At 37.4% G+C, this 26,626-nt stretch overlaps 2 protein-coding genes across 5 annotated transcripts in view; one reads left to right on the top strand and one right to left on the bottom strand.

The window, feature by feature from the left end:
• LOC106167859 (uncharacterized) overlaps positions 1-19,136 on the top strand; it is a 32,636-nt gene extending 13,500 nt beyond the window's left edge. The window contains exons 2-7 of the mRNA XM_013546745.3: positions 5,279-5,383; positions 11,263-11,362; positions 14,355-14,579; positions 14,851-14,970; positions 15,361-15,516; positions 16,071-19,136. Coding sequence (XP_013402199.2) covers positions 5,279-5,383; positions 11,263-11,362; positions 14,355-14,579; positions 14,851-14,970; positions 15,361-15,516; positions 16,071-16,234 — 870 coding nt within the window. The 3' untranslated portion in view covers positions 16,235-19,136. The remainder of the gene's footprint in view (positions 1-5,278; positions 5,384-11,262; positions 11,363-14,354; positions 14,580-14,850; positions 14,971-15,360; positions 15,517-16,070) is intronic.
• Positions 17,957-26,626, bottom strand: part of LOC106167846 (diacylglycerol kinase theta) — a 37,907-nt gene continuing 29,237 nt past the window's right edge. For all 4 annotated transcript variants that reach the window (XM_086994558.1, XM_086994557.1, XM_086994559.1 and 1 more), the window contains exons 17-21: positions 26,205-26,366; positions 25,488-25,653; positions 25,044-25,142; positions 24,649-24,796; positions 17,957-24,271 (exon numbers count right to left, since the gene is read on the bottom strand). In XM_086994558.1, the coding sequence (XP_086850684.1) occupies positions 24,671-24,796; positions 25,044-25,142; positions 25,488-25,653; positions 26,205-26,366 (553 nt within the window). In that variant the 3' untranslated portion in view covers positions 17,957-24,271; positions 24,649-24,670. The remainder of the gene's footprint in view (positions 24,272-24,648; positions 24,797-25,043; positions 25,143-25,487; positions 25,654-26,204; positions 26,367-26,626) is intronic.

Below are 26,626 nucleotides of genomic sequence, written 5' to 3' on the forward strand. Positions count from 1 at the left end.
GGTTATTAGAAACATTATTACAGAACTGCAGGAGTGAATTCAATACAAAACAGTGTGAAATTTTAGAGACATTACCATAACCTACAGAATGGAAGTCCATATTGTTGTTGTTGTAGAAAAGGGAGGCATTCTAGTAAAATCTGGTGTCATATTTACCCCAGTGTCACAAGCAGGTGTCCCCCTGTCAGGAAAAACAGTAAAATAAAACAGGAGTGTGGAATTTTAGAATGATTACCCTAACCCACAGAATGAAGTCCATGTTGTTGTAGTGGTAGGAAAAAAGGGGGGCATTGTATTGATACCTGGTGTCATATATACCCCAGTGTCACAGGCAGGTGTCCCCCTCTCACTGCCACTGTCACATGCAAAGGGGACGTCATTCGCCAGGCTTCCTCCAGACAATGGCGCACAATGAACCAGTTTGGGACTATGGGGAGGTCTTTATAGCTAGTGCCCCCAAGTCAATATGTCTCCCGTGTCTGATGAATGGCCCATGTTACATGTCAAGACATTCAACTCTTAGGCACTTTCCCAGCCTTTAAATAATGAATTCAGTATTTGGTTGTAAAATATGGAACCTTCAAAATTTTCTTACTGGTGCTCAAGATTGTGTTAAGCAGGACAGAGTGATGTGTTATTGCTATCTCATGAATTCTTGTGTTTCAGGAACAGAAACGCAACTTTTTCAACTACTTCTCTTTCCCATACTGATATGGCATACTGACACTAACCCCATTCACACGAGACACTTTCAATCGCGATTAGTGCCAAATCGCGATTCTATCGATGTAAAGCTTCTAGTGTGAACGCAGTAGAGACGCCAAATCGCGATTCAAATTAATCCTACTCGAGAGGTGGATTCTATCGATGTAAACTTTAATCGCGATATAAAATTTCCTAGTGAGAACGGGATCGATGTTAACACCGGAAGTTGAGGACTTAAGGCGCGTGCATAGTTTCTATCGAAAGTACAATACAATACAATACAATAAATTTTATTTCATGTCGGGTATAAATTGAAACGAAACATTAGCTAAATACAGCTATTCGCCGACTGGAAAGTGAAAGAAAACAAACTGTCCACGCAATTTCAAGTTTCTTCGCAGTCAGCAAAATGGCCAAGAGGAAGTATGGTCTGAAAACTCAGTGGCAGCATAAACAAATATTTGGGCCGATGAGAATATTAAACAGAAAATAACACCGTACACACCGAAAGCATGGTCTTGAAGGCAGCTACTGCGCATGATCAACAGGATATACCGTGACTCCCCTAGCGAGCACAGTTGCAATTACCAGATCTAGCAAGGTAAATCGCGATTTCGTTTTTACATGTGTGAACGCAAAAAAGTGAATTTAGCTAAGCGCGTTAGAATCGCGATTCCCTAAATCTCGATTAACCATGTACGTGTGAATGGGGCTACTGGCTGTTCTTCAGAGATGGGACTTTGACTTGTTGTTCAAAATGTGTTTTGACTGCAGTGATTTTTGTTTTCATGGGAGGGTCTTGAAAACAAAATAAACACTGGTTGGTTGTGAAGTAGAGTCAGCTGCTGTGATCTCCAGTCTTGTGTTATTTATTTCTTCTCATGTGCTGTTTATCTCGGGGAGAGATATCAGGTCTGTTTGGAAGAATCTTCTTGTGTGGTGGACCTCGAGTTAGTTAAAGATGGCTTCGTTTTACTGTTTTTGTATGTGTCTGTGATAGTTATTGAATGCATTCCTTATTACCTTGTACAGAAAAAAGTTATTGACAGCCAACTCAGTGAAGGTAGTGACTAACCAGTAATTTTTTTTGCATGCAGGTGCATGTGTGTGCATTCACGTGTGTGCGTGTGCTTGCACGGACCCCCAAAAAATTAACATACGATAGACTGTTTCTTGTGTGTCTAAATTCTCTCCACGTTGCAAGTGATTTACTAGTGTATTTGTAGCACATACTATTGATCCTGTGTCTCTCTCCTCTGATTGTGTTTCTATAATTATGGCAAGTGTACAGACACTATCATTGATTATTTCCTGGGCACATCTGTACATGTAGCATTCACATGGGACAGTAGATATCAAGTCGGAAGCTGTCGGCTTATTACCCATTAAGCCCAAATGCCCCACTTAGTTGGTTTTATTTATGAGGATAAGTTACTCACCAAATCGACAAAAGCTCTCTCAGAGACTGGCTTTTTGTAGGAGAAATTTCTCTTAATTTCTGGGTAAATTGCTTTTTAGCATTGTTTAGGGAAATCATGCCGGTTGTGTTCATAGTTAATGTAAACCCCCTTTTCTTCACTCCCTTCCGTTTGTGCTATGCTCAGCACTATCGATTGCAATCAAGGTGGTAGATGCACAGCATGTAAACCACTCAATCAGTCAGAGTTGATTGTGGCTAATTGAGAATTTCTAGGGCATCATGCGTTGGCATTGACTATATACTGAGCAGTGGAAACATAGCCTCCATGATTGACCCAGAACAGAGATAAATCCACTTATTTACACAGACATGTAGATTATACATAGAGCTCAACAAGGAGAACATGGGTACTTGGGGTATGGGGGGGGGGTTGTACTGTGATCTCTCATTAGCCTCAGAATTCTAGGTTGCTGCTTAGAAATAGGAATAAGATGGGGTTTTGTCATCCCTTGGCTGTGTCAGTGAGAACTGAACCAGTCTTGGTTTCATCTGCGTGTTTAGAGGTAAACTGGAGTTGGCGTTGCTTTTACAACTTCATGCACACATGGAGACACACCCCCCCACACACACATACACACACACACACACACACATACACACACACACACACACACACACATTCCATGCTTGTGCCTGGGTTGATACCTTGCACTCACAGAAGCTGAACCAAGGCCAAGATGCCAGCTTATCTTGGAGAGCATTCTTCCCACTCTTCCTTCACTTAACCTTTAAAGAGAACAGTTAATTTGGGGGAGGTGCAGGAAGGGTCCTGCCTTCCTCTGAGTGGAGGGAGAAATATGGTGATAGATTGTTTCTGTGGCAGACCGCCGCCTGGTTTTAATATTTACTGCTTGTTACTGAAATAGATGGTTATAAGTTTAAATATGATTGTTAGAAAAGATATAAAAACAATTAGAGCAATAAACAAAATATTAAGAGTTGAAGATGATGTTCAGTATTATAAGCTATACTGAAAAGATATTGGTATATTTATCATTTAATATTCCGTCACTGTTAGCCAGGGGGTTAACAAATACTGATAGTTATTACTGGTAAGTATACGAGTTACATTGAAACATTTAAAATTGAGGTGCATTATAACATTATGTAATAATATTAGTAAATTTTCTCAATTGAGAGCAGTGCATACCCACTCCCTAAATATAATTAAGTTTTATTAGTGGTTATCTTTGTTTGGGGAAACACCGACTTTTTGTTCCTTTTTACATGGATGTTTTATTTTTTTCCTACATAATTTGATTATTATAAAGGTTGCAGGTTCATGGGAAAAAGAGAGGAAAGTTGTCAAACGGGTTTAAGTATTTCTGATATAATAAGTGCCCCCAAAAGCTTTGATATTGAAGGCAATTTATAAGCGATTCCCAGCCAGCAACCTGTTGGGGATTGTTATATTTTTCATGTGCTCAGGGTTAAAAAAGGGAGTACGAATAGCTCTTTTTGCTTTCAGAAAGTTAAAGATATAAGTAGATTACCAACAAGTTTCATTCAGGTTGAATTAATCAAAATTAGAATCTTCTGCCAGTGTTATCGAATTCCTGGAACCCAGGCAGAAAGTCATGATGGGAAGATTCCTCCCGTGCCTTTGAACTCGACTTAAATGTTTTTCTTCGTGATGTGAGACACGAGTTACTTATTTGGATTGGCAAACTTGGGTAATTTTTTTTTTCTGCTTGATTCAGGTGGGAGTAGTATCCTCTGACTCTGAATTCACAGAGACTGGGATGTGGGCTATCTTGGTAATCTCTAACCCAGTAACTTTTGGATAATATTGAAAGTCCAATGCAGCCCTACATGTGCTGCTGATATGCTGCTTCAGTTGCGGCTGTGGTACTAGTTCGTAGTAGGAGCACTAAGAAGACAAACAGTAAAATTTCACAGCTACAGTTGGTCTTATTTGAGCAGTCTGTGCCACCTGTGGCAATAGTCCACCTAAGGAAGCACCAGGCTAGTAAATAAGTTAATATTGCATTAACCCACTTTTAACCTGAAGGGTTAGTAGCCTAAAGCATTTTTGGCACAAACTGGATGTATCCATATAGCAGCCTACCTGGCAAGCATCCTAAACTCCTGGAACTTTAAAAAATATCCCGAAGAAGGAAAAGATGTGTCTCATTTATGTTCTTGCCAGAACAGTAATTTATTAGTGGTGGTTGAATAGTATGCTAGTACTTACCAGTCTTACCTATATAGAAAGCCTCCCAAGATGTGTGTACGCATTAATGTTGAAATGGGCATTATAATGATGAGTTGGCCGTAGACTTAATGACAGTTTTATTACTACGTACGTGTCATAGTAGAATCGATACGGGAATGTGTTCACTCAGTTTTCATAAAACTTGTTTTAAGTCATAACCTCAGGAGGAAGACGCCTTAATAGCATCCCCTCTCCCACTCCATCTCGCCTAATGCTGTATCCTCTAAAACTCCTTAATCGAGTAGCCTGAATACAAAGGAATTGCCGAGAATGTATTGCAATTGAGTTTCCGCCTCTGAGTATCAAGACTGAAAGAAATAGATGGTTAGATCTAACCTAGCCCGGCTGTAGTCCAAGGCTCAACACTGTCATTACATTGTTTCCTAGAAAACTACCGTCTCCATGGGAACTGCTGATAAAGCCCATTAAGATGTTACACCGAGAGATTTGATAACTGAATAAAGCATGAGAAATGTTCATCATATCTAAGCAATTACCAGGAGAAAAAAACTTGCTAGGGCTTATAAATAAGTCTACAAGACAAGTGGTCTGCAGAGATAAGTGTCCTGGTGATGGCCCTTGAGTGTGAAACAGATACTGTTTGGTAATTGCTCTCTAAATTCAAACAAAACTGGGGAAATTCGTGTGTTTGTGTGTGTGTGTGTGTGAGCGTGTAAGAGTGGGAGGATTGTGAAAGTGTGGACAAGAAAATATGTGAAGTTTTGTCAAATGAAAAATCTCGCATGATGACTGTTAAGAAAAAGATTTGTGATTTTATCGGCTGATTCTGTTCTCTGATATAATGTATGTTTTCTTTCTTGCTTTTATATAATTGCTTTAATTTGATGTATTTATTTATTTATTTTTATTTTCAACAGAGTAAAGATGACACATGGAAGAGAACCAACACAATGTCCATGGAGAAGTCAGAGAAACACGACCCGTACAAAGAGGAAGAGATTTACATTGACGGGATGCAGCAGGTGGGTTGGAGAGTATAGTCACATGGTTGGAGAGTGTTGTCATGTGATTGGAGAGTAAAGTCACATGTTCGGAGAGATAGGATAATATGTTTTGGGATTCTAACCTGCTTGAAAGTTGATGTTTGTTAGGTAGTAACATTATGTGGTACTCTGTAAATTTTACTTTGTGCCAACTATATCTCAAGCAGTGGAGGTGCTCGTGCATCTACTGGCCTTCCTGTTTACTCTTGTACTGTCAGTTTTACACAAGTGCCAAACATTTCCAGATTTGGCTACAAAAATGCAGAATGCTGAAAGATTGTTTCGGTCAAATTTATCTTTGGTTTTATTTCACTTTACCGTTTGGTTAAATTCATCAAGCCATTCGATGGAATTATATGTCGTCAGACTTGTTGGTAGGAGGCCAGAGAGAGATTTCCCAAACTCTCGATTCAACAGAACAAATGCATTAAAATGTTGGCACACACTGCTGTGCCCCCTTTTTTCTTTCTTTTTTTTCCCCTTTTTTTCCTCATTTTTGGTAAATGAGCTCAGCCTCTAGTGTACAGCAGATGAAGCCCACACATAACAAGACTGATGACGTGTGACGTTCATCGTCATCATAACTCAATTGCAGTCTATGAGCTGAATACAAATGATATGACTCTAATGTTTTATTGGAGCTCAATTATTTGACACCAGCAGAAAAAAAAGAGTGATCATTCCGCCCAAGGAGTTAATCATTCCGCCCAAGGTGACTGACAGAAAGCTACAGTTTCTGTTCAGCATCCAGTCTGGTAAACCCAACAGCATTGAAAGAGAAATACCTGGTTTTCTAACAGGTAAAAAAAGTAAGTTCAGTCAATATAAAGCAGACCTACTGAGCTACACAGGTACATGCGGTTCAAAGTGACAGCATTCTCTTGATTAAAAAAATACAAAAAGCAAAGAAAATGATGAATAGTATTTCACAAAATGTGATGGATTATTTTTTGGCAATGCATGAGTAAAGTAAAGCAGCTCAGAAATATGGTTCAGACCCAAAAATAGTCTTTTTTAGAAGCTGTTTTTTTTTTTTTTTTTTTCTTCTCCTGGGTGTTTGGAGGGTTCCATTTGCTATTATAAAGCTATAACTCTAATTTGCTGCTGATCGATGGGACATTTAAGGAAATGTTTGAATGCCTGGGGTGACGCTGCAAGAGACTAGAGGATCATAAATGAAATTGAGCAGAGATGGGGCTGAATATTATGGCAGCCTTTTTTGTTATCAAAAAAAAAAAAAATGCCCTGAATAGAAAACTAGGCTTGCTGTCTTCGTGTGCTTGAATCAAAAGGCTTGGTGCAAGTTCTCAATATAAGAAATTCATATAAATGCTTGGATATTTTTACATTTAAACAAAACTGCGACTTGTCAGAAACATGTTGGGAAATAGTTTCTTTAGATAAGACATTTTACCCTAAATGAAAAACTGACGCTGGTCTGTCTATAGGGGTTATAAAAACTGTTATACATTCAAGCAAAGTTTGATGACATTAATTATATATATATTTACATATATATAAATTTTTTTATCTCAGAATTTATTGGGATTTTTAGGTTTTTGCTCTTTTACATATGTATATCAAAACTAGACTTTTATGTGTATTTGCTTTACTATTTTGCTGTTAAATAAATAAAGAATGCACATTGTATGTAAGAAGTAAAATTCAAGAAGAATAAGTTAATATATTTTGGCGAATAATTTTCCAAGGTGGGGCAATTAAACTGCAATAAATACCATATTCTGTACAGTGTTTGACATCAAAAAAAAAAAAAAAAAACTTCCTTCTGTGAAAGCAAATGTTCTGTGGGTTAAGCTGTCAAAGTGTTATGGGAAGTATAAACTTAGCTGCCAAGAACCTGCAGTTTTTTCAAGAACCATACAGCCTCATTAGCGGCTGATTTATGGCAGACTTTGCTGGCAACAGGACGTATGATTGGCAAGATATTAACCAATTAGGTGTTTGGAAAGCATAATCTGCTCCATCACTCTTCCTGACTGACCTTTTTTGTTAGGGATTTCTGGATGTTTCAGAATGAAGATTTTCTGTCAAAAGAGAGGGGGGGGGGGGAAGACTTCATTTTGATTGATGGATCAGGTGCGAGTGGGGGAGGGGCTGTAAGATGTTATCTCTCAGCTCCTAGGCAGGACATCAGACAGAAGACGGACTCCTTGGCCCTCAATTGCACTGATAAAATATAAAAAGCATAAAATTGCTCATTATAGAAACTGAAACAACAGTCAAGTTTTTCTTTCCCTTATTCCTCATGAGCTATGTAATATTGCTTCAGGCAGCTGCCAAACGACAGTTAATTGCTCCTTTATATAGACCCATTTAACATATACTTTTCCCCCCTGGCTGTCATATTAATATTAAGAAGTACAGTAACCAAGTGTCAACATTGAATGACATATGATATTCTACAGAGCTTTGGCTTTGACATATAGCTGGAGAGAGAGAGAGACCATAGCCAGTGGGTAGTGATAACTGATCACCTGTCATTGAACCTTGACTGCTCCATAAGGGAGCATTCCCAGTGAAACTGACAACCTAGTCAGATCGATCCAACTCCGTAGGGACTCTCACTAAACACAAAGAGATTTACTGAGTGACAATCCTCCTCTAGCAGCTAGGAGGTGATTATATCTCGTGTACTCTCGAGTCGGATCAATCTGTCTAATACAGAAGTTTCATCCTGAATACAGCCTAAGGCACGGCCATGTGACATGGTCAACTCCTGTTTTGACATATGGCTTGAGACATACAATGATAGCCAGTGGGCAGTTCTAACTGGGCACCTGTCTCTAGACATATCACTGCCCCCCAAGGCACAGTCATATGAAGAGGAATAGTATGGGCAATACAAGTATCTATTTGTCTACTGTCATGATGAACTGGATTGGTGCAACTTACTGGGCTGAACTACTGCCTGTAATGGCTGATGTGAAGTTTGTGTGTAGAATATGGGTCTGAGACATGTTAATGTGACTGGGGTAGCGCTAACACTCGCCAATTTAGCCAAATGCTAAAACTGACTTAAATTGGCTATAGAAAAAGGGCCTGATTTGACTTGTTTTAGTCAAATTATAACAATTTTGATAACAAATTGACAAAAAAGTGGTGATTTGGCTAAGCCAAAAAAATTGCTAGCACTACCCCAGTGTGATGTATGTGTCTCATTTGGAGAAAACTTGTTGATGATGATATGTGAATAAATAAAATGTGTTTGTCTCCTTTGGATAGTACTTACTGATGATGAACTGTAAATAGAAATAAGTGGTCAGTATGTTTGGTTAAAGCTGGTAAAAGGAAACTGGTTAAAAGAGAAATGCAGTAAGGAGGAGAAAATTTTATGGTAAATTCACTACTGAATGGTATCAGTATAATTTGGTTAAAACAATGTACATAAACACATAAAAGCATATGCACGTGCACACACACACACAGACACACACACACACACACACACACACACACACACACACACACACAGAGCGAGTTGTGTCTTAAAGCCATTTTTTTTAAATGAGACCAGACGAGTTAAGTGTATACAGGGAGTAGTAGTAGTATATATAAATTGTACCTGGAGGGTCTACACCTGGTACAGTACACAACAGGCCACCTGGTGCTGCTGGGGAGAATTAATGTCTGTTTATATCTTACCTGAGAACTTAACTTACCTGTACTTAACCCAACCAGCTGTAACACTTGGTTAGACTTGGGGGGAGGGGAGGGAGTAAAAAGGGAAGTCGGGCAGTCTACTTTACAGGTATACCAAGCAGCATATTATTAAATACCTTGATTAAAGGGGGGCAGGGCAAGACTACCACTTAACAGATTCATGGAGTCAAAATTTTTAATGAGAGTCTGTAGCTGAGGAGTTAAATGATAGGGATGGGAATTTTAATGCGTGTTATCAGGTACCTGCCTTCTGGAGGAAACGTGGATATGTTTGTAATGAGTTAATTTCATGGTCGGCTATTTAAATGTGGTACTTTTTCTGACAGTTGTCATGAATAAATTGTAAGTTGTAACTAGAAGTGGAGACATGGTACTTAAAATTTACCGTGTGTGTGTGTGTGTGTGTGTGTGTGTGTGAGGGAGAGAGAGAGAGAGAGAAAGAGTGTCTGGACGAAGCATGAAATTATATTGCATTACATAGGCTTAAACTGAAAAAAAAGGATATGAAAATAGAAAAACACAATATGCCAATCATTGAAATCAGTGTTGAATTAGCCAATTAGTCATACAGATAAGAAACATATTTGTAGATCATTAGGTGTCTACCCCTGTGACATAGTGAGGCCAAAGGGGGGGGGGGGGTATGACAACTTGTGGCCTTACCTTATTGAAGAGAGTTCAGTTACTTGTGTCTTATTCACAGGATAGGTTGAAATGTTGACATGGGCATAATAGAGGACACGTGTTAACAATGGAAACTTGGCATCCAAGACACATATAATACTGAAGGGCTTTCATATGGTGGTTAAAATAAAACGACTCCTGGATGAGTAACTTTTCCGTTCAGTCTACACATTTAAGAGTTATATGTCAGATTGATTGGGGCACATTCTTTGGGATTGGTTTTGGAAGTTAATGAATCATCTTTGAAACAGGTTCTGTTAGAGAGGAAAGAAAAATACTGTGAACTTTGTTAAATTATTATCAGGATTTGTGATAGATGTGAGAACCTTGAAAAGAGAAGAATTTACCTCTGGGAAAATTCTTCAAGAACAGTTTTATTTGGCCTGTCTAACACTATGTGGTCTGGTTGTTGTTCTCCCTCCAGCATTTTAGACTTATGGTCTTCAGAAATGTCATTAGGATATTTGTAAAGAGAGAAAGTCTGTCTCTCTTTCCTGCATATTTTGCCTCCCTCCATGTTTTATTTAAACTCAGATCTCAGATAGCTCAATCATTGCAAACAGATTAAAAAAAAAATTATAATCAGGAGGCCATGACTAATATGGAATTATACCCCCCTTGCTTGCTTTGGTGATTTTATGTCAATATGTTTTATTGATTGTGTACCTCTTGATTATCAAGTAAATTTATGACAGATAAAAAGAGAGAGAAAAATCTTCCTAGGTTTGTCTCCCATTTCTCCAGTTAACCCTCTAATGATCAAGCATGGCAGATGGTATATTCCACACTTTGTGGCCACTTGCGGCAAACTATAAAATCATGGAAACTCATTTTACATTAAGGATGATCTCTGCACCTGAACTTAAAAGAGAAAAAAATAAAACAGTATACGTGATTCAAGACAGAGCGGAGTCTTTTTAACTCATGAGTCAACCCCTGCTGTGTTTGAATAAACCGATAGACCTCAGACCTTTGCCCAGCTGCCTGAATATTCAAAGTCATCCAGGGGAGTTAGAGCTTTGGAAATCAATTTTGTCAGATATGGCAAGATTGTAATGAGAGAAAATAAATTTTGAAGTGATAAGAGAAGGGAAGGTCCAGTCAGAAAATGGATAAGGGAAAGAGTGAGACTTGGAACTGTCAATTTTGATGTGTGATGGCAGGGTTGGGCATGATAAAAATAATGCTGGAGATGATTACAATTTACCTATTAATGCATATATATAAGGTCATTGCTCTAAATCAAGAGTGCTAATTAAATTAATGGATATAAGATATTTATGTCATTCTGTATACATTTTGTTTTATGATGAGTCAACTTTGGCAAAAAAAAAGTCATAAGTATGATGTATACTATTTCTTTTTGTTGGTATTTGAAAAAAATGAAAAATAATTTCTTTGTAATCTTATTTTTGTCTTCTAGCATCTCTGTATTATAATTAGTTTTTCATTAAGATGAACTCTGTGTTACAGTTGTCCGTTCTTTGTTTTAGGATGGTGTAATGGAGGGTTCTGGGAATGGTAACCAGGAAGACGACACGGAGGGGTCGGGACCAGATGACGAGGAAGGTTCTGGAACCATAGGATTCGTTGGTAAGATGGAGCACAAGTGTGTGCATGCATGCTTGTGTGTACGTACGGATGGCCTGCCGAAGGAGACCATTGCAAAGCATTCTCACTAAATTTCACTTATTCTGAAACATTGATACTAATTAATTAATAAAAAAAGAAATATATTAACATGGATTGAAAAAATTATTTCAAAAAGATTTCTTGATATTATTAAGAAATAACATGTACACAAAGATACTAGTGATCCAATGGAGATATTTCGGTAGTCCACAGAGTTTTCACCAAATGTAGAACACATGCGCAGTGGTGATACTGTGGCAGCAAGAAATAAGTGTTTCGTAGTCAGCAGTGAATTTTTTTTTTTTTTTTTTTAACCAACTTCATGACGGGCACATGTGTCCACTTTTGCGATGGCAGATCCCACAGTTGTTCTCACTCGTGAAACTTTTTGATCACACGTGGAATTCATTCTCAGATCTGTAGGGGGGCTGTTTACTTCTTCAGTTTTATTCTCCAGATTTGAACCAATATATATGTATATTTATTAAAAAATTTAGAAAAAAAAATACAAAATACCCAAAATGTGTAAGAAGTGTGAAAGGTTTTATTGACCTCCCCTCCAACCCTCATCTCTCCCATAAAAAAATGCGAAACAGTTTGATCTCTGCAAGGAGAGCAATGAGACTAAAATGACTACCACCTTTTCCTGTATAAAAATTTGTATACAAAGTGAATCAAAGAGAGTCGGACTTTGAAAACTTGGATGAAATTCATGTCTTGGGTGCAAACTTCATGGGTGAAACCTTTCAACAGTTGGCCTGCCTCTTGTCATGTGTTGAAAAACAAGAAGAATGTGTATCTGGTTGGCCTGGTTCTCAAGTTGAAATCAAAACAGGACGTTGGGGGCTGAAGCTCATTCCAATCATATCCCAATGTCAAGTGTATTATTCCTTGATAATAATGATATTTGAAAATTACAGCTGAAAAGTTAAAGCCTAATAAATAAATATTGTGCATGTTTTTAATATGTATATAAAAAGGAATTGTTTAAGTTTTAGACCTTCAGGATCTTCTGATTTATTAGATGACTATAGATTAATCTAGAATCAAAATAGACTAAATTTTTGGTCTCAAGTTTGTCTTATCTGCCCCCTGTTACAGTCAGTCAGTATTAATTCAACAACTCTCTCTTCCTTCTGCTGCTCAGATGCTAACTCATTAGACTTTGCATTCACAGGTTGGTATTCTGTGGTATATAGCTGTCTTACCAGTATGTCCTTTTCACACCCACCATAATACTCCAGTGACACAGTCTGTAGTGTACCAGTACACTTTGAGAGATTGACAACTTTTAAGATAGCGAATGGCCAAATCGGAGCACTTGCATTTGGTACTGCTTGCTAATTAACGTAGCAGCAGGAAACAAATTGTGGAGATCTTGTGAAAGAAAATTAAAAAATCCTTGTAGTGTAATCTCATGTTCAGGAGTCCAAAGTGTACCAGTGCAGACTGTACCACTGTAATATTCCACTTGGTGTGGAAAGGGCCTTATTTGTAAATGCAAAATGGTACTAGTAATTATTCTCATCATTTGAACAAAATTACTGAATCAGATTTTTACAAAGCAGTGTTTTGATGTCCACAACTATAAAATATGATCATAAGAAATAAAAATAAAAAGTAAGTTTGGCTCTTTTCATCTTGTTGTAATTAACTAAAAAAAAAAAGACTAATCTGGATAAATGAAAAAAATTAAAATGTGAGAATAATTACCGAACAGCTGTTGTATATGTGGCAACGGTGACTTTTATACATTTCACCAGCATTTAAGACCATGTAGTGTGTCAAGATGGTAGCTATGGCAACACTGCTTAAACGTGGTTTTTCTGAGGACTGTCAGATTAAAATGAGAACAAATGTTGAACTGATCTTTGAATTAGTTATTTTACGCGAAATGTCAGATTCTTTTGCTTGTAAATAGTGTAGCTTTGATGCATGTAAGCCAAATTGGCTACCTGTATAACTTTCTTTTTTCTTTGCAAAGGAGATCTGTGGTCATTTGCAGGTAGATCTTTGTGGCCTTTATCTTTCTACGTTGTAAAATGTCACAAACCCTCAAATGTGATGCGATCAGAGTTATAACATTCAGCTTATCATTTACGAACGAAGTGAAAGAAGTTGTCTGCTTAGTACTTGAAAGTAAAACTTTCCTAAAGCTAATATTTTTAGTAGTCTTAGTGTTCATCTCTACTGTTGATGTACATTGTCAGAACGTAATCCGCCCCCCCCCCCCCCCCCCCACCACCACCACCACCACCCACCACCCACCCTTATTCTATCCCCCTTCCCCTTTGCACCCTTTTGACTTAAATCAGAAGCCTGTGGTGGACCTTTTGCAGTTTCTGGACCCCACCTACTTTCTTTCCTACTTTTTTCTTACAGCCAAAAACCATATCTGCTTGTTGGGTTCTTTCTATGTTGTCACAGACATCAAAATGGGGTTTTCCTACAAATGGAGAATCCCCTCTTTTTATGGTGCTGGATATTATGGCTTTTGATATGTACTAGTATTTGTGATGTATGTACTCGATGTAGTATATAATGTTGACTTACGTCTTGATGTTTCTTCTCGTAACAGCTGTGTAAGAGGGTAAATTTCAAAAATATCTGTTTTTAAAGTTACAAAAACAGCTATACCCAGTAGTTTTTACACTCTTATATTATGGGGGGGGGGGGGGGGTATTTAACCTTCTCAGGTAGAGGTTACTGTTACACCTACACCAGTAATATTCTTCTCTGTATGTTTCTCGTTAGCTATAAAAGTATTGAACTGGAAAAAATAACCTTACACTCAGATGTTGTGTTAAGAACCCATTATTGAACCACAGCTGATGAAATTCTCGGCGAGAAAAAAAATATAGATTTCTAAGAGTAATTCACACAGCCCTGCCTATGTAGATCTACATACAATACATCCAGTCATAACAACCACCACCTTCTTCATCACTTTCAGACACCGTCACGGGGAGCACGAGTCGACCACGCACTCAGTGCGAACTCACGTACCAGGAAGTCATGCGACAAAACTTGTTGGGCGCATTCATGCCTCGCTGTCACCCAGAAACGGGCGAGTTTCAGGCCATGCAGTGTCACGGGAGCACGGGATTCTGCTGGTGCGTAGACTTGGAGGGACGTGAGCTGCCTGGGACGAGGAAGAGAGGACAGATGGACTGTGACAGTGAGTATTTTGAAGAGACACATGTGTGTCAGCATACGCATGCAAGCACATGCACACCATAGTACATTCCAGTGTAGTGTAGAGAGATTTCTTTTCTTAACTTGTAATAACTACACGCATCATCTATCTGAAACTTTAAATTGATTGAAAAGATTGAACTATTTGTTTGTTTGTTTATTATTGTTTCTTTAGTATTATTATTATCATGACTATTATTAATATTATTATTATTTGATGAATCTTTGATATTTGATGTGGCGATCTTTTTCAGGTGTGCGCATGAATATTCACATCAAGGGTGACAAAGCAACGACACACAGCAACAAGGTGATGAAATCGACATCGAAGGCGCCGATGCCCTCGACCACAACAATCAGTAATGTGGTGCCAGGTAGGTCCTTGTATACCTTCACTTACAGGTGGGACAACTGCCACAATATATGCCCACTTGATAGATGCCAGGTGGTTTTTCAGTCAGGAAACTGAATCAATAAACTAATTTATTTATATACTTGTTTCATCCGTCTATTTATTTTAAGGAAAAGAATTTATGCAAAAAGTAACTGAAAAAAGTAACTATTTTGTAAAGAAGGATGAAAGTATATATATACATTTTGCATGTTAAGATGATTGTTTCAGTATTATCCTAGTCAAAGCCATAGAAAAAGAAGTCTTCTTTCTTTGAATGAAGTGACTAGATTTATGTCTCATGTATTTGAAAAGATGCATTTCGTGTTTGAAGAGATTACCTTACAGAATTTTTTTTGTCTCCTTTTTCCAGGAGCAGACGTTGGCAAGCCAAAAGAGAATCTTCAGGAAACCAACAAAGATTACAAGAATGATGACATTGATGGCAACATGATCAACCTTGCCCAAAAAACAGAAGAGGGTGATTCCAATAATGCCTTTATTTCTGCCAGCCCAGGTTTGTTGGCAGGTGAGTTGATAGAAAAAAAAGTTTCATTGGAGGCCAGTCCACCTCTCTTTTCCAGACATGAGCTTTTACCGTGGAAATGAGGAATTCTGCATTTTTTTTTAAATTCAATTCTGAGGCGGTCCCCGGCCCTTGGTAGGTTAAATGTTGGGTTCCATGATAAATGTTCAGAGTTTTTTTTTTTTTTTACTTAGGCTCATGTCTCATTCAGAACTTCTAAACAAATTGTCTGTATGTAGTATATACAAAATGTTGTTCAGAAGAACAAAAATTCTTTATTTTGTTTGAATTGCATAAGTATCATGTCAAATAAACGTATAGATCTTTAAGAAGTAAATAAGGTATTTAAACTATGCATCTATGAAGATATGCTATAAAAATGTAATATTTAATCCATGCTTTAGGCCCCTAGGCCTTCTTCAGGGATTTTGAAAAAAAAAAAGGTCAATGATCAAAAGCTTGGATTAGATATAACATCTTAATAGTAAATCTTCATAGATGCATCAGTATAATTGCATAATAAATATTTATCATTTATTTTTCCTCTTTCTTTAAAGGTATTATTGGTGGCGCTGTGGTGGGGCTCCTCTGCGCCATTCTACTGGTGATGTTTATCGTCTACCGAATGAGGAAAAAAGACGAGGGAAGTTATGCACTGGACGAGCCTAAAAAACAGCCGCTACCATACTCCAAGAACACAAATAGGGAGTTCTACGCGTAGAGGGGTGAGGCCTCGGCTCGCATGCTCTACATAACTGTTCCATTCTTTGTGATATAGTGAAGACTTTTCTTAATTTGGGTCTGGGCTTCTTGGGATGTAGGGGGGACTGAGTGGCCACGGTGTCGATTGCAACATCTTCTTTACTCTACCAGGACAAGGATACCTGAGTGTACATGCTCTGCGCCCCTACATCCCAACAGAAACTTAACCAGAACATTCACCAATAGAATTATCTTTATTTAATTTTGTTCGACACACTTTATCATTTGCTGTCCATATCTTTTGAGTATCACAATTGGTTTGATTTGAGTTGCCAGCAGGGTAAAGAAAATCGGAAGAATCTTTGCATAACTGCTACTTGGTGACCGTGCAGGTTATTACAAGGACCAGGGTTTTCATATTGCCACTTTTGTATATGTACATATGATATACTGTGTATTTTACGCCTGTCACAACTGAACTTTGTCCGAGGAAAACACATTGGTTATTATTACAACTATCGTTATTATGTATTCATTAAGTAGTTAAGAATTTCAAATTCTTTCGATATAATACTGTTATATCTGGTCCCAAAAACACGGTGATACTGGCTTGAAAGGCAGGAAAACTAAGCTAAACAGAAGTCAGTGTCTGCCCAGTTACGTCTAACTTATTATTAATTTCTTGCTGAAGATAATGTGTATATTAATTGTAGTACATGTGGGTCATGTGATCACAGAAATGAGGTCAGGTGACCATGACTGAGGTCATGTGACTCCTACTGCGGTCACATGACTCTTCTTGTTTTAGACTAACCTTAATCTGTGTAATCACTGTATTATAGTAAGCGAGCACTGCAAATATGCACTGCGTGCTCTCCTTAGGTAGGTTTTATCATGTCCTGTGCATTTTAGGAATTTGTTTGTATTTGTGATCTAAAAAAATTGCAAACATCGAGAGCATCTGAAAGCCATAGAGATCACATTACTTGTATTATATTGTAGTTCAATTTAATTTGCATAGCTTATTAGCAACAAATTAGGCATGCAATTACAGTATAGAGTAGCCCTGCAGTAAATGAGATGTACAAATATGATTGGCTGTGTTAATTAAAGTAGTAAGAATATTGTATCGTATTATGTAATTGAAACTACTGCACTTGGATGCGATTGGTCACCCTTTTTGATTTACAAGCTATAATTTTATTGTTATACTCATCATTAAAGGATCATAAGTCTTAAGACATGCAAGGGAGTTGCTATTTTCCTAAGATTGTCATCATCATTTTTTTTTCTTTTTTTTTTTTTTTGTGAAAACCACATGGAAAAAATTACATATCTTGCTGTATTTGGTATTTTTCTGCATACGAATTTTTTTTTCATATATTTGGTGAATGAGGTTTTACACAGTTACAAATTTCAACATTATCTGAGTGTCACATAGTATTCTAATTTTACTTTTTTAATGGGAAATGTTTGGCATCATTATTATGGTTCCATTTTGAATTCTTTATAAAATGCCATGTGTATCATCCATCATTTAATGCCAACTATTTTAAGATCAACGCTTTTATTGTTAGCAGGTGAAATAGACCGGAGATCCTATGGTCCTAACGCTATGAGTGACAAGTGTGAAATTATTATAAAAGAAACAATGTTGCACATATGATATTTCACCACTATGTATTCTTATATGTGGTAGTTCAGATTTTGTTATACCTCAGTATTGCATTTGAATTTTGTAAAAAAAAAAAAAGTACAATAATTAGGACATTCTTGGCGTGGCAGTGGACTTTGGGGTGAGCGACACAGAATTTCTTGATGGCACATTTGAGTATTTTTAATAGTTCAAAAAGAGGAAATCTTAGTTTTAAATCTGTAATTTTCACATTTTCAGTTTATTTGTGAAAGGATTAACCAATTTATACAATGGAATTGATTGGCTCCTCCTTAACATCACTGAATGGCTGTATGTTCTAAATGTGTCATTAAAAGTCTCGCTAATCCCATATTTCCAAATGGCGTCTGTACTTACTCTTGATTAAAAAAAAAAAAGAAAAACAATCAATGTGGGAAAGCTTGGAAACTGTACATGTTATAAACGAGAGGGTGCTTTTTTTGCCAAGATGGGGTGCCAATTTGTGAATTTTATTTTTTTTCCAATTTGATGCTCTAATGCAGATTAAGGAACAGGAAAATTAACAGGTTGTGTCGCTGTGCATCATGATTGCTGAAATTTCATCTTGCTTTATAATGGGAGTCGTGCAACAAATAACTAAGTGATCAGTCCTTGCTCTGAAAGAACAGGAACTGTGTAAGAGAAGAAATTGAAGGATTTTCTTCCACATGGTGATCATAGCGAAATAAGAGTGCTTTAAACAGGGGATAGCTCGTTTCAAACATAAAATGGTGTCCCATCTTGCAGCCCATTTTTAATGTATGTGCCTGTGCAAACCATGCAGTCAGCCTGCCTCATGGCAACTCTGGGAATCATGATGGATAATTTTTCTTTAAAGCAAATACAGTAATTATCTACAAATTTCAAACACCTCACTTATACCCCCCCCCCCCCCAAAGTTTCATTTAGTTATCACATAAACTATTTCTGATAGAAAATGAAATGGGAACAGTATTTTTTCATCCTTACATTTTACCTTCAAATATTTTTTTTCTTTGAATTGATCAAAAGCCATTATAACCGGTATGACATACCTGACAGAACCCAGCTTAACATGGAGAGACAAACGCGTCTTCAGGTATAGTCTTGATACCAGTGATATAATGGCGCAAGATAATGGAACTATTCCCAGAGTTTGTCCTCACAGCCGTGGGTTTAATGTGACTGTATGGTCAAGTGTGTATTGTTGCCATCTGTGAGTTCATTTCAGATCATGTACCACATTGTAATAAACATTTCTACTCTACTGCTGTTGTTTTCTTAGTTGATGAAGACTTTTGTAAAGTCTTGTTCTTGCTATGCCTCCCATATTCCCAGTCTCCAGCATTGCGCATCTTGTTAACATTAACTAACAAAATTGCCACCCATCCTTCAAAATTAAGATTAAACAGTTTGTGAATGTCAATAAGAAACACTTTTTTTTTTTTTTGATAGAGACATTCTAATAATTTATTTCACATTTACATTAAATATGACAGTTAAAAACCATGAGATTCGCGCCACAAAGGGGGCGCTTCCTACTGGCAAAATGAAGGCCTTGCAGCTGATGTCTATTCATATATTGTTAAAATAAATATATCTATATAAATGTTCACCAAAGAACCCACTTTCTCTACGACTCAAGGGGAGTAGCATGTAACAGCCTAGTTGAATCTATTCCCTTGACCTGGAAAATATACCAATTTCATGTCCTTTTACTAGGTCAAGGTCAATCTTAAAGGTGAATAATCCCCTCTTTCTAGCGTGCATGCAAAGGGCCTCATTTTCAGTGTCATTATAATGAAAAGTGCCTATTCAAAATGAGACCACTTTGGGGAGTGAATTGTTTGCACCACATCTACATAACATATCAACATTGTTACAACAGAGGTTGATTTCATATGGCTATAGCCCCAAAACTGGTTTGAACTTATAAAACCACATGGAGTCTACTGAGATCCAAGCCAAATCCCTGAAAGTCCAATTAAATACTGTCATGATTCATTTAATTAAAATTATCTTCGATTTATCTTGTGTCACAGTGGATGTAAATTCTGGGCCTAAAAGTTCAGACCAATTTTTTTGGCTAAAGCTCATTCCTGACACATACCCCAGGGCTACTATGAAATGTAAACAACCCACAAATGCTTCCAATGTCAAAAAGTTTCCTTTTCTACGTAAATTCAAAGTAACATTTTCAAATGGCACATTTAACTAACACAAATACTGCAAGAACACTTGGAACTGTACCTTAATGGCTGCAATGTGAACATCACCTATTACAGCTGGATCTTATTTGAAAACCATTGTATTATGTGACCTTGACATTAATAAAGGTCAAGGACTGACCCTTACATCAATCCAAGTCCAGGACTGATAACAAAATAAACACACTACTTAATTATCTGCAGCTGTAAGAATCAGTCCTGGTAAATCCATGGTCACATGATACACCAGCATAAATTATATCAAAACATTTAAAGCGATATTACAAAAACTGAATCTGGAGAGAAAAAGTATATTTAAACAGGTGGAAGGTAGGGTCGGATTGTCACATCCTTGATAAACCAAAAACCCTACAATGTAACTGAAATGGGAACAGTCTTAATCTTTGTAAAGAGCTTTTTAAAGCGGTTGTTACAAAAGCAAAGCTTTTGTTAAATGAAGCAATAAAAATGAAAAATAAAAACATTTCACCAAACACTGATGACCTTGACCTATAAAAATTACCATCTCTTTTGATAATGTGAGGATCTTAATGACTTTGGCTTTACTTGATGAGAAAATTGTGGAGCATTTTTGTGAAACCATGCAAGAAATGGTTTGGAAAAAATAAATGATATTAAGAGAAATGAAAATTAAATTAAACTACAGGGAATGAGACCAGGGACTGTAACTGATTGAATGAAGACCCTCACGCATGAGACAGAAAAGAGACAGAAAACTAACAGTACTTATCTACTGTCAACAATGGCAATGAATTAATTCCAAGGACATCCCGCAGTGACCTAATTATATCTATATATATATATAGAATTTCAAATACATATTCAGGTAATTATGCCCTGTTCCTTGGAACAGTGACAGATTTATATATATATATCTTAATGTATATATATATATATATATTATTTATATGGCAAGAACAGACAATGCAGTGCGGAGTGAGATACATGGAAGTTTTCTCTAAGAAGAGTGAATCCTGTTAATAAAACATGTGGCAAAAATTCCATTGATCAACAATCACAAAAAGGGTTTAATATTGCACAATTATAAACAACTTTCAAAGGAAAACAAAGCACAGGTCATAGGTGAAAATGGTCTCTCTTTCTCTCTCTCATTCTCACTCACTGGCCAACAGTTTTCTTTTTTTACAAAATTACAGATATCTCCTAAATAATGATTTTAAAAAATACAACAGCACCCTAATGTCTGATCAGTAAAAATTTTTCTTTCAAAAAGAGAAAAAAGATTAAGAAAATGAGCTACACATTCATGTCTTTTTTTTTTCTCCAGCAGTTTGTACTGACAGGTTAGGACTGTCCTCATAAATAAATGCATTCACACACACACACACTAGCGTGTATATGCACACATGCACACAAACAGCCCACTATACTGGTAAAGAGCAAACCTTAACATTATTTGTATCTTAAAATCCTCTCCCCCCCCCCCCCCCCACCCAAGAAAGAACCATACCCTATGTAATATGGCATATCCTCCACATAATAAAATATATTCATTTGATCAAATAATTTCATCTCAATTGAATCCAATCTTATTTTAGCAGGTTAGATGTCTAACCTTATCTCAGACAGAAGGGTTTTAAAAATGGACACACATGTAAACTAACTATATCAAACCTGAACCGCAATACGATGAAAGCTGACAGCTGATTGGGTGCTTATAGCACCTAAAGCCCAATCAAAAGCCCCTTGGCAAAAAACTGCACCAAACATAAACAGTTGGGTCATGTTGAGGTCAAAGGTCAGGTGCTCTCATTTCAAAAACCTTCATTATTCCAATACCATATTTTTTTCAAAAAATAATTAACATTTTTTGTAACACAGAAGAACACATTTTGCAGTTAAATCCAACATGCTAATCCTTTTTATATTTCACCTTTAAGACACAGTTTTTGGAAAATAAATGATCTTTGTTCTAGTTCAGTTATTAGTGACAGTTGTCAAAGGAGTATAAGCAATCCCCCTTTAATCAGACATTACTAAAAAAAGTAATGTCCATGAACAAATATATACTAGCAATTTTGTTTATAATTAGCTGTAAGACTACCGCAACCATCAATCGGTTTCTTTTCTTTTTAGTGCTATTCTTTCACAGTACCTCAACTCTCACTTTTAATACTAGACACAAATATAAAACATTGTTTGAATCAATAGCACTACGTATGTAAAATAAATTAGCAAATAACTATTATTGGTGTGTTGTGGGAGGTAAAGAGTAGCTTCCTCTGCCTCTCTTTTTACATTCCTGGAAGCTGATTCAATCTAACAAATATTGGAAGAAAGACCAAGTAGGTCACACTGACCTGATTTCATTTAAATAGGTCACACTGACCTGATTTAATTAGAGGTCGGTCACCATGACCCGTTTTTGTGATCCAATGTGGGTCTCTCAGATCTGGGTTTGTGAATGTTTCTTCTGGCCTCATGTTTGTAAATATCTAGGTTTAAAATTTACTGACCTAAGTTTTGAGGGTGTGGGTCATATGTACATAATTTTCCCTGCACGTGAATCCACTTACTTCAGAAATTCTTAACTACAACTGTATGTTATTCTGAAGAGAACCTGCATGTACCTGTTGGGTTCATAAAAGAGTATTTCAGATTGAGGTGAACACCAATGGAAGTCTGTAAACAGAGTGGTTGACAAAGCCTCAGCAACAGAATCTGCTCGCCGTTTATTAAAGAGACAAATGGTTAAGCCTTGGCAACGGTGCATTCTGCGTCTGTTTCTAAAAGCTGGACACACACTAACATTCAGTACCATACACAATGAGTAGAATTGAACCAGCTGGCACTTGCTATCAAACAAACAAATAATAATCATAATTATTTTTATGAAGGACCCAAAATACAAATACATTTCTGTACACCAGAGAGAGTCAGGACAATATGGCATTACATGCACTGTGCATATGCAGCACACATATGCACTGTACACAAAGTATACAGATGCAATGTACATGTGTAGTATACAGACGGACTGTACATATATGCAGTACACATATGCAGCCTGAACATGAGATTTAGAATTAGGACAAAAAAAAAAAAGATACCAGACACGGGACAATGACAAAATATCTAAAATAAGCTCTACCGAGTGATCCTCAACAGTTCAGTGACTGGACATTATGGTGAGAGACTAGACAGATATCTTCCTGTACACAGAGATTGAGATTGCTTCTTAAAGTGAGGATCAACAGCAGTCAACAAATTTGTCTCTGCCAGTAACTCCACCTTGTATCAACCAGTAACTCCACTGTGCCTTGGCCAGTAACGCAACCAAGCTTCAACCAGTTAACTGAATCATATCCAAACCAGTAACTCAATTATGTCTCAACTAAGCTTCAACTAGTTAGTCAAGCACATCTCAAATAGTAACTCTAGTGTGTCCCAACCAGCTGTTTGATCTTCTACAACCAGATACTCAACCATCTCAAAAGTATTCAACTGTCTCAACCAAAGCAATGAGAGATGTGAAGGTCTTCTCCACAATCACATCCTACATTATCTCAACTAACACAATGAAGACCACTGTCTTTCTTGCTATCACATCTATCTCTCTAACTCTAACACACATTCTAGGAATGCGGGGACTTAAGAGAAAATGACCACACCCTATTTTAGAAAACGCTAGGGAAAAGATGAAATTGTGATGGAGTCTTACTTCACGTCCACAGGTGTCATAATTTCTGATTGTCAAAACTGCTGAACTTTTCTCTGAAATCTCAGCAGCAGTTCACAGCTAGATGTGGCTTACTGACAAGCATCCCATCTTGATTTTTACACACATTTAAGTTTTATGTTCTGTCAGTGCAAACTCCTCGGCTGTATACACACATATAAAACATCCTGTACATAATTTTTTTTAAAAAATGAAAAAAAAAAAATCATATGTGAATTTGTTCGCTTGAGTTCTGTTCTAGGTTGTCAACATCTGTCTCTCTTGTCGGATCTTCCTAGTGCTACTGTGTTGCTCCTATGTTGCTGGATCCCCTTTGCTGGCACCTGAAGGCTTTCTCCTTTACTAAAATTTTCAATCCCTGAATTTTGCCACGTAGGGAGAATTCATTTTACCCTGTGTATTTGCCATCACCCATACTGAATAATAGCTGCTCCCAGGAGGACTTTCTTTGTACAACATCTAATGAATATGTCCCTGAAACAAATACATCAATCTGTTATGTATCATTGATTTCCAAGGCCTCTCTCTGAATTTGTTTCCTACTGATACATACAAACTCAGACAGAGGCTCCATCCCCTTCTCAAGGTGAACAGAAGTTAGGCTGTCACCGCTTACTGTAAACCATACTGCCTTCTGTTTTAAACAGTAGCCCTATTATATGAGATTAAATTATATTTTCATCTTGAGGCACCTTATGTTATAACAACTAGATAAATCAAAGCTTTCATTTTGGCAGTCCTGCTATACACTTGCACTAAGGCCAATTCCATGTTCTTTTTTGAACTCAGACTCCAGTAGGCAGGGTTTCAGGCTGCTACAATGACGCCCTCTATCTAATAGTAACAAGTACCTGCTCTACGCTTGTGCTAATGTCAGTACGGCCCACTCTCGCTATCTGGAGATGTCGCTAACATTGACTGATCATTCTTAGGAAAGAAAATACTGGGCTCTGTGTTACGGCGCTTTATTTTACTCTTGGTCTTCTTTAACATTGTTGCCTGAAAGAGCAGGAGTTAGAAAGACTATGTTGAATAAGTCAAGAATTCCGTCCGTCGTATTATACGTTAAAAGTGCAGGGATGAGACTGTCATTTAGTGAAAAAGTCAGTAAATATGGCAATTGGAACTACTACTGCTTTCACTGGCAAATCCTACATAGAAACCATTTGGATGATAAAGCGTCCAAAAAGCCAATAATGACTGAAAACAGAGGGAGAGAGAGAGAGGAGAGAGAGGTCTTCATCACCTTGAGAGCGGAGCGCAGCACGCCAACCTGTCCCGCAGGCTGGATCCAGGGTTCACCGTCCACTTGGACTGGAAGATCCTGGTACAGGGTGATACGGATCTAGCAAAATAATGATATTAATATTAATTACATGCAGGGCTTTTCCCAAGATTGGGGGTACAGGCCGTCCAAAATTACCACCTGTAATTTCCTACAAAATTTCAAGAGTCTAAGTATGATTGAAGTTGACAGCTGGACGGTTTTCCGGGAAAAATCCTCGATTACATGATTTCTGATGGATTAGACACTTTGTCTCTATGGATTTCTCAAAATACAGATATAAATATTACTGACATGACTTCTGATGGTTTAGAGAATTTATCTTTATGCATATAGTACAACAGAGAATTATATCAAAGAGAGAGAGAGAGAGAGAGAGAGAGAGAGGGAGGGAGAGGTCCTCACATGTCCTGCCTGTGCCAGGCGTATGGCACTCCTCAGTCCACTTTGCATCTGGCCCAGGTGCACCACGCCCGTAATGCCCACAATTTCCAGCAGTCCGTCGTAGTGGGTGGGTGGGGACCAGGAGTCCTCCTTCTCTGGGCCCCAGACATTGGCCCCAGAACCCCAGCTGGAACAAGATTACACATGGGATATAATCTATTTATACTGCTCATGGTTTCAAGGATTTTTATTTAATAACATTTTTGTGAAAATATTTATGAACTTTTGTGCTGGTCTTGCCACTAGCTTTCAAGACCACCTACCCTTGAATAGGGACCAGGGATACCAGCTTACCCCCCCCCCCCAAAAAAAAAAAAAAATTTAACCAGGTCACCTCGCCAATTACCACTCTGAGTTAAAATCATTCACTGGTAGACCAACACCCAACTACCTATAGGCATTCAGCCTGATGGATACCCTCATGACAATATTGAAATGTAGCTGTTAAAAAAATTGTTCTAAAGTAAGTGATTCTTATCACTAAAACTTTATTAGATGTGACCTAATTCTAGACCTGAATCGTGATTTGCCAAATCAAGGGGAACTTGAAGTGTCACTAAAGTTCAGCTGTGACAAGTGGGCATGTAAACAAATTTTAAATGAAGAAGCTGGCTTAGACTCATCGATAAATTATCTTCCTGAAAAAATATTTACTTATTATCTAATAAAAAGATATACCTGAGAATATTCAGAATGATGATGCCTTCCACAGGAGGGAGTTCCAGTGTCTTCCCGTCACATTCCACTTTGATGAGTTTATTCAGATCTTTGCATGACCGCGGCCGCCTGTTCATAAATTTCCTTAATCCCATCTTGAAATACATGCCTTTATTCCGTAATCTGAGATACAAATAAATACTCATTAAAATAAACAATACAGCAGAGACATTACAGTAACTAAGAGTTAGATAACTTAAAACAATACAGCAAAGCCTGAAATATCTAGACAAAAAACAGGATTCAGCATATTGATCCGCACAGAGACACACTACAAACAACAGGCTGTCATCAGCCACAGTCTTAATCTTTCCCAGTCCCAGACATATCCAAAACAATGGAGGTGGGAATCGTACCAAATTCAGAGTATCTCCAAGCTTTAA

Source organism: Lingula anatina, chromosome 8 (assembly GCF_051362555.1).
Source record: "Lingula anatina isolate TDL-2025a chromosome 8, LinAna3.0, whole genome shotgun sequence".
Taxonomy (NCBI): domain Eukaryota; kingdom Metazoa; phylum Brachiopoda; class Lingulata; order Lingulida; family Lingulidae; genus Lingula; species Lingula anatina.